At 47.4% G+C, this 9,476-nt stretch overlaps 1 protein-coding gene across 1 annotated transcript; it reads right to left on the minus strand.

Moving 5' to 3' along the window:
• Window positions 1-1,696: 1,696 nt before the first annotated feature.
• emp2 (epithelial membrane protein 2) lies at window positions 1,697-4,511 on the minus strand. The gene is made up of 4 exons (XM_080856342.1): window positions 4,401-4,511; window positions 3,914-4,022; window positions 3,516-3,656; window positions 1,697-3,144 (listed from the first exon to the last, which is right to left on the minus strand). Exons 1-4 carry the CDS (start codon window positions 4,476-4,478, stop codon window positions 2,975-2,977), a joined length of 498 nt encoding a protein of 165 aa, XP_080712468.1. The 5' UTR covers window positions 4,479-4,511; the 3' UTR covers window positions 1,697-2,974.
• Between the last annotated feature and the right edge of the window lie 4,965 nt (window positions 4,512-9,476).

Genomic DNA, 9,476 nt, shown 5'->3' on the forward strand with positions numbered 1-9,476 from the left:
AAGAGCCAGACTGAACTTCCCGTCCAAATTTTTTTGTGGGCGGAGTTCGGGCTGGTATCCAGGCTACAGATAATCCTCACCTGTGCTTTTGTTGAGAGCTGTTTTTAACTATGCAGCACTCTTGAGATTCTGCTTGAATGAAGAGTGCACAACAAATAAAATGAATTATTATTATTTATTATGCCCCTCCATTTCCCCCTCCTTCAGAACACATGGAAGCAGAAGTTGCACCCTCTACCGGACAGGCCCTTCCCCTCCACAGTCCCGCTGGCTGCCGCCTCCACCAACATCCCGCAGAAGCTCACGCTCACCGTGGGGCGCATTACCGACTCGGCAGGGCCCGCCATCGGCTTGAGGTGGCAGGTGGGAGAGGTGGACCCCCACGGGTCAGAGATGGACCGGTACCACATCTACGTCGCCCAGGAGAACCGCGACGGCACCTTCTCCTCCTGGACCCAGATTGGCAACATCCTGGCCACACCGCTCCCCATGGGCGTCAGGCTGTCTGAATTCAACAGCAACGGCCGCCTCTGCTTCGTCATGGTCGGCAAGGACAAGTACGGCCGCTTCGGGCCCTACAGCGAAGTGAAGCGCATCTATGCCGGAGCAGCTACTAGGGCGTCCTGAAGGGCAGGAGAGTCGAGATCAAGGGTGTGCCGCCAGCTGATGGGGTCCTATCATTCCCCTTATAGCCATCACACCATCGCACACACACACACACACACACACACACACACACACACACACACACAGTGTTGTACCTGAACGCGTTCATTGAACGAAAGTTCATGAACTTGTTCATAATTTTGGTGAACGTGAACTGAACATACTGTATTACTGACTGATGAACGATACTGTGAACGCGTTCCTTGTGGTGTCTGTGAACGGCACGTTCTCTCTTTTTAATTTCGTTCAATAAGGTGCCAGATTTCTAGAGACTTACAGCCGAAAAATACACCATTAGTTGCGCCGAAGTTGTGTAGTGGCCGAGAGCGGTATTGCAGACATATGGAGCTGTAGAAAATTATAGCTCGAAACATATTGAAAATAAATAACTGAACTAGTTCATTTTTTGGAGCTGTGAACTTAGTTCAAAATTTTGAATTATGAACTATGAACTGAACTAGTTCATTTTAAAATTTGTGAACTAAGAACTGAACTAGTTCATGTAGAAAGTGAACTTTCCCAACACTGCACACACACACATCATCTGCATAGATGAGACGGTTGTTTGTTTTGTGCCCACATGAACCAGACATGCTGGTATCAAGACCAGGGTTCTGGACAGAGGACGCATAGTCCGCTTTCTCTGCGGATAAAATCTTCATTCCAAAACTTGTTCGAAGTTTTGTTTCGATTGTTCATCCTGAGAGATGTTACATTTCAGCATAATGACATCTGGGTAAACATTTCTATGCTCGTATTCTCTGTACTGTCTTTTTTTTTCGTGCTAAATGTTGCAGATATCTTATCTAACCGTCAGTATTATCCATGTGCATGTTCGATAAACACCGCAGTGAAAGTGTCTCGTTTTAAAGTTCATTAAAGATGAATCAGAAGGATCGTCTGAGTGAAAGTCATATTTGAACAGGTTTGACGTCAGCAGAGCTCAGGGGCGTACAGTAGACTTGGCATGTGATACAGATGTATTTCCAGAGGGAAGACAAAGACGATGTAGCACAGCTTTAATGTAAAATGCGTTTTTATTATAACCACAAAAAACAACATATTGAGCCCTTGCTGGGGGTTCTCACTCTTTGGAAATACAGGAAGAGGCGAAAGGTTGAACAAGGGGAGCAGATGTAAGCAGAGAGAGAAAAAGAAGCTGCCTTTGACTGAGATTTCATCCAATTACAAAAACCTGGAGGTCCTATCCTACATGAACTACTTCATATCATGTGCAAAAAAAGGAAATTGGTTTCAAGCTTTTTTGGTGAAGTAATACTTCATTACAAAAGTATAAACAGAAACACAATGCATTTACTACACAATAAATACAGTTGCTTCATTTTTTTCTCACCTCTCAACATTGAAGATGATCCTTCTTTCTCATGTATCATACTTGCTCATTTTTGCTCATTACGAGAGGTGATTTCATTAGAATCTGGTCAGGGATGCAAAGACAATCCTCACCTCTTGTGACTCCACATTTCAACTCATCCTAAAGCCCCAGGAAGCTTTCTCTTTGCACCGGTCACTAAAATGCGTAAAGTATGGCCCTAAAACGCAATAATGTATTTTACTGATGCATTTAAAGATAAAAACAAAAGCAAAGTACAACAAAACATGCAATACAGTTTAGAACTACGGATAAAACACTAGTGAAAAAGAATCATTCACAAGAACAGGCACAATTCTGCAGCTTTTCCCCCCAACCGTCAACAATTTACTCCGTTTCAAGTATAGTCTAGTGCCCTGCCCAAAACAAACCCTATTTTCTTTTTCCTTTTTTTTTGGTTTTGTTTTTCTTTCCTCTATGGGTCAAAGGTGCTGTTGAAACTAGTCACATGACCATGTTCTGGAGAGGAGCTGGGTCCTGATTGAAAATGATTGGACCCGTCAACCCCAAGCAAAAGAATAAACTGTATAGTGGTTTTGTATCTGCTGGTCCTCGAACAGGTTGAAGCCTGACGCATCTTTTGTTTGCAAGTTTGCAAATTCAGTCCCCGGGTTTAAAGCTCCTGAAATCACAGCATTGCATATTTTCACGGATTGGGTCCGACAATGATTTTTTTTTTCTTCTTTTTTTTTGTAGTTTTTGTATTTTATTGACAAAAAAAGGGTTAAAATTCTACATATCATACCATTTTCCCAATGAAGAAAGATTCCAGTATGCTAAACTTAAGAAGACGACTTCTTCCAATTTACTTATATTTTTTGGTATTTAAAACTACACATAAAAATAAGGATATTTACAAAAAAAAATTGCCCAAGGCAATAGCTTTTTTGCCAATGGTGAGGTGATGAGTTCTGTCTATTTGCGCTTTCTCAAAACTAGATACATCAGCCCACTGATCAAAGTCATGGGGAAGGCGATCCAGGCTAAGACGAAGGTGTATCCATAGTTGCCCATTTCCAGCTTCTTCTCCTGAAAGCCTGTGTGCTGGGCAGTGTACACCGAGGCTCCGATCATCACACAGAGAGCTGGGAGGAGAGAGAAAGACAGAGAAAGAGAGAGGGGAAGATAACAAAACCATAGGGAATGAGGAGGGGGTGGGGGGCATTTTTATCTTAAAACACCACCACTAGTACCAGTGAAAATAGCTAGAACCAGAACTGATCTGGCCTTGGTCTGAGCCATGTCCGTGTAAGAGTTAAATGGGAGATGTACAGAAAAAAAGGAGTAAATTGATGCACACAATCTCCTCCCAGTTCAACTGGGAGACACGTAGGCAAAAGCCAGATTCCAGCCAACAGGGGCATTCCAACTGCACTGATTGCGCTGCGACCTCTGGAGATGATACAATGACAAACCATCGCAAACTAATTTCGCAAACGTTTAACTCTGAACTCACAAGAGAGCAGCTGGATGATGGCGGTGAAGACGAATCTCTCGCCCTGCTTCAGACGGAAGAGCTGCAGGATGAAGACGAAGAAGCCCACACAGCACAAGATGGTCGACAGGATCATCGTAGCCTGGACAGCCTGGAGGTAGCCTGTTGAGGAGGGATTGCAGTGCGCTTGAATTATTAATTATACATGTTCATACCTTTCCTCTCTCTCAGAATTCTCGGAGAGTCCGAGCGAACGGCGCAGGCGAAGAAAACACACTCGTACATTATTGACAGCACACGTGGAAAACTACGTCCAGCTTTCCATAAATCTGTGTACATTACCCGTGGGGCGTTAAGTTGCCCAATGTGCTCGAACTGCATGCATAAATTCACAGGCTAGCACTACCACTGTGGGTTACCTGCGTCAGTGGATGCGCTGTTCGGGATGGGTCCGCAGTACGTGTTATTGCAGACATACCACAGGTCAGCGTAGATGGGATTCTTATCCGGCCCTACGACCCACCAGGCCTAAGAGGGAGAGGAGGAGAGTCAGACCAGGATAGTATAAGGTGTCAGAGAAACTACCACAGATACTTTAAATCTACATTCAGAATCTCAAGTCTCACTTGACATTGATTCCACTTGCAATGCTACTCATTTTTATCAATAGTTTTCACAAAAGACCCATTCGACCGCCAAGACTCAGCGCAGGTCAGGGCCGACTCTATTCCAGAATTAGATTCAATATGGGTTTTTCAGAGAGACATGCTGTGTTGTTCTCTCTGGCTAAAAGTGTATTTGAGCGTCTGATGCAACACCATGACGCAGAAGGCTGGGGAAGAAGCAGGAGGAGGAGGAGGAGGAGGAGGAGGAGGGAGGCAGTGACGGTGCCTGTTTCATACTCACATTGTTTATCGTTGCTATGAATAGAAGGATGGCGGAGACTATGTGGAAGAGGATAATGAAGGCTAGTATGACCAACATGGCTGGGAGATCTCAGGAGCAGCAGCGAGGAATCTGTAGACACAAGAACAAGAACATTGAGTGTGTGTGTGTGTGTGTGTGTGTGTGTGTGCTGCGGTGATTCACATGAGATCAGATTTTGTATGTACAGAAGGTGTAGACTACAGCTTTAACATAAAACAAAACATGTGAAGTGACTGTCTTCGAAAATTAAATTTGGCTGTATGCTTTAACATTAAGTGGAATGAATTCCTTTTTGGACAACTATATACTTTTACGGGAATGCCCCCTTTGTTTTCTTAAACTAAGAAAGATAAACCAAAAAGAGTGTGCTTGACTAAAGTATATAAGTAACGGCTACCATGTAAATGTATATTTGATTGGGTGTTATAATTCAGAGAACACACCGGAATAGTTATCTCCATGCATGCTGCTTGCTAATGTAAAACACACAAAGTCAAATCCTGAATCAGCTCAGCTAGAGAGAGCGGATACCAGGAAGAATGAACTCCTCTTCTCTTTTTCTCTCTATCTCTTTATTTTTTTTCTCTCTCTCTCTCTCTCTCTTTCTCTCTCTCTGTCTTTCTCTCTCTTCCTCCCTGACAACAGCCCGAGGATTCCCCCCGCCTACTTATGCGTGCTGCTCTGATCCACGTGTCCTCGTGTTTACGGGGGGGGGGGGGGGGGGGGGGGGGGGGGGGAGGGATGCAGAATGTGGAGGAGCACGCCACTCGTCTGCTCTATTGATGTGGTAACATGATGGCAGCGGTAGCACTGAGCTAACGTCTGCTCCTGTATTCACCAGCGGATTTAACAGCCACGGTCCTACAGCCCCAGGGCATGGACTCAGACCCCTTACCCACAGCCCCAGGGCATGGACTCAGACCCCTTACCCACAGCCCCAGGGCATGGACTCAGAGCCCTAACCCTTACCCACAGCCCCAGGGCATGGACTCAGACCCCTAACCCACAGCCCCAGGGCATGGACTCAGAGCCCTAACCCTTACCCACAGCCCCAGGGCATGGACTCAGAGCCTGACAGGCCGCACTGTTCAGGGCTGGGGGGGGGGGGGGGAGCTGCAACATCTGTTTTCTTTATCTACTGCAACCCCAGCTCCAACTCTGACCAACCCCCCTACACACATACACACACACACACACACACACACACATTCATACACACACACACACACACACACACACACATTCATACACACACACACACACACACACACACACACACACACACACACACACACACACATGCATACACACACGTCTGCACATCACCCTAGCCTTTCAATATGGATTCACTCTGGAGGCTTCAAGCTTCAAATGTTTTCCCACTCCTGTGTGTGTGTGTGTGTGTGTGTGTGTGTGTGTGTGTGTGTGTGTGTGTGTGTGTGTGTGTAAGCCAGAGAAGAGAATGGAGAGTGAATGAGTGGGACGGGGTTAAATATGTGCACACTCATTTGCATGACAGTACTCCATTTCCTGCACTTCTGAATCACTTCCCCATAGACCGCAGCACACACACACACACACATACACACACACACACACACACACACACACACACACACATACACACACACACACACACACACACACATACACACACACACACACACACACACACGCTGTCGAAATAAAGACCAAAATATTGTCAAGTGAAATTATCTCAAGATGACGAACATGTCCATTTGAGGTCCTAAGTGGCGGCTAAGTGGGAGTCGAAACAGGGAAGAGAGACAGCATCTGACTCACTTTGATGACTCAGTTTCCAACACACTAGGAAAGAAATAGCTCTCAATGAGAGAACCACACACACACACACTCACTCGTCAAACCATTGACTGGTTATCTCCGCCTGTAACGAGATCGTTCCGAGTGTGTGTGGCCTAATCATACGAGAGGCATTTGCGGAGGCTCTTCAATTTCACGTGGTATAATCCGCCAGGGTTTAAACTGGGATGAGGCCACTGCCACGGAGACAAGCACCATTCATAACCCGCAGATCCCCTGATTAAGCAAATCAACATTTTAGCCTTGCCCAAGAACAACATAGACAAGACAAGTGTTCTCCCTTCACATGACCTTTACCGACCTTTGGGGGAATTCACTTCACTGGCATAAATGTCAGGATCCACCTGCCAACAACTAGAGGCAAATAATACCAATGATTGAGGCTGTTAAAAGAGAAGCTTGGCGACTAGAAGCTTGGATTCATTCAAAGCAGGACTCCCTGTTCATGTGTGGTGAAAAAACAGACGTAGGGAACACAGTGGTTCCCTTCAAAGAAAGAATAACACAAAGTCGGAAATGAATTACATACTCAACACACTACTCAACAAAGAACGATGAAGACAAAAAAAGGGTAGGATGTTTTTAGTAGACAAAAACATCGTCGATCTAAGATGCTTGTTAATGTTCTTGAGGTGACTACTGTCACTCGGTTGCTGTCTCACTCTCTCTCACACAACGTTCACCAGTCCGTCATCTCACTAAGACCCAAAGACCACAGCACACACCTCCAGTGAATGTTACCAAAATGTCTATTCCTCTATAACCAAGGAATTGACTGACACACCTCTCAGCTGTCATAGCCAAACAATATGGCTTCCCATTTGCAAACTATCCAGATATATAAAACATGATGTCCGCATGAGACTGATGAATCCAGGCGGGTATCCCTGTCTGAAACAGCACGCCCATGTTCCCCATTTTGGCACACGCACGGAGAGCCAGCCGGCCCGCCAGGAATTAGGCCCCCGCCAACATGGACTCACAGTAAAAGCAAACCACATCAGCTGACAGGAAGCAGGCTCCCGCGCCGGCCTAGGAGGCCAGCGTAGGGAAGTGCCCTGAAAAGAAGGGACAGAGAGAGAGAGAGAGGGAGAGAGAGAGCGCGAGAGAGAGAGAGAGAGAGAGAGAACAGTGGGAGGCCATCAATAGAGAGAGAGAGAGAAAGCGAGAGAGAGAAAGAGAGAGAGGGAGAGACAGATAGAGAGAGAGAAAGAGAGAGAGTGAGAGAGAGAGGGAGAGAGAACAGTGGGAGGCCATCAATAGAGAGAGAGAGAAAGCGAGAGAGAGAAAGAGAGAGCGAGAGAGAGAGAAAAAGAGAGAGAGAGAGAACAGTGGGGGGCTGGTGGACACACAGAAAACCAAACACACTTACTTAACTGGCTACTCAGCAAAGCCCTCTACCCATATCTATGGACAAAACCGAATGCCTGTGTGGTAAAAATAGGCAGACAACACACAAGCACTTTGTCACAATGATAGTCTGCAGCGGGCATGGGCATTGGGAAAGGCAAGGGCAGGAGCAAGGGGAGCTGTGCCACCATTTAAGTGCCCTCAGAGTGCCTGAGCACCAGAGAGCCTGAGCACCAGAGAGAGACTGTGCCCACAGTGAGTCTGAGCACCAGAGAGCCTGAGCCCACAGAGAGAGTCTGAGCACCAGAGAGCCTGTGCCCACAGTGAGTCTGAGCACCAGAGAGCCTGTGCCCACAGTGAGTCTGAGCACCAGAGAGCCTGAGCACCAGAGAGCCTGTGCCCACAGTGAGTCTGAGCACCAGAGAGCCTGTGCCCACAGTGAGTCTGAGCACCAGTGAGTCTGAGCTCCAGAGAGCCTGTGCCCACAGTGAGTCTGTGCCCACAGAGAGTCTGAGCTCCAGAGAGAGCCTGTGCCCACAGAGAGTCTGAGCACCAGTGAGTCTGTGCCCACAGAGAGTCTGAGCTCCAGAGAGCCTGTGCCCACAGTGAGTCTGTGCCCACAGAGAGAGCCTGTGCCCACAGTGAGTCTGTGCCCACAGAGAGTCTGAGCTCCAGAGAGCCTGAGCTCCAGAGAGCCTGTGCCCACAGTGAGTCTGTGCCCACAGAGAGAGCCTGTGCCCACAGAGAGTCTGAGCTCCAAGCCCTGGCGCTGAGCTGTTCCCTGAAGTGTAAAGTGGGATGGTGAGGCTGGCTGGGTGGGTGGGTGGGTGGTTGGTTGGTTGGACGGCGGGGTGGGACGGGGCGGAGTGGAGTGGGGTGGCCCCTGCTCAACACATGGTTCTCATTTTCTTCACAGATGCCTGGCCCAGAGAGGGAAGGGCGGAGCGAGCGTGGAGAGGAGGAGGAGAGGGAGGGAGGGAGGGAGGGAGGGACGGCAGAAAATGGAGGGAAAGGAATCTCGGCAGAGGTGGGTCGGAAAACAAAACAAGAAAAGACAAAAGTGAGAGCGGGGAAAAGAGGAAGGGAGAGAGAGAGAGAGAGAGAGAGAGAGAGAGAGAGAGAGAGAGAGAGAGGGAGAGAGAGAGAGAGAGAGAGGGAGAGCAAATGAAAACATCCAGAAAGTAAACGTTGCTGCCCTTGGGACGAAAGGCTGTTGTGCACGTGTACTCTGGGATGACGGGACGCTAAAGACGCTGGCCCGTTTTGAAACTGAAACTTGATGACTTGACTGGAAACAACACACTGTCTGACCCCATGTCTGCGTCAGATACAATCAGCTCAATCCAGACAAGTTCAATAGTTTGTCAGACGATCTTGCAGGCTTTCACTTATCTTGACATCCTCCTGTGGGTTCTCTTGGCTGTACTTTGGGGGCCACACAACCGAAACACTTTTCCCCCACAGATCCTGGAGATACAGAGAACCCCCTTGGCGTTTGACTTTCTGGGGGGAGGGTGGGAGAGGGGGAGGGGGGTTGGTGTGGTTCCCACTTAAGTCAGCTAAGATATAAAGGGAAACACAAGAGGCCCACGCTCACTTTCACACACTGATTTAATACGCTCAACGACAACGCCGGATATATCCTATCTCTCATACTTGATTTTTTTTGCACACTTCCATGACACTAAAGGCTGCATTTCCCAGGAACAAGAAAGCATTGTTGAGTTTTTTTTTTTTTTTTTTGTCGCGGCTGTTGATAAAGAGCATGAGAAATGGGCTTTATGGACAGTTCCACTCAGTCTCACAACACATAACAGCTGTGTGTCAGTCCCCACTGTGTGTGTGTGTGTGTGTAAGTGTGTG

Source organism: Sprattus sprattus, assembly GCF_963457725.1.
Source record: "Sprattus sprattus genome assembly, chromosome: 18".
Taxonomy (NCBI): Eukaryota; Metazoa; Chordata; class Actinopteri; order Clupeiformes; family Clupeidae; genus Sprattus; species Sprattus sprattus.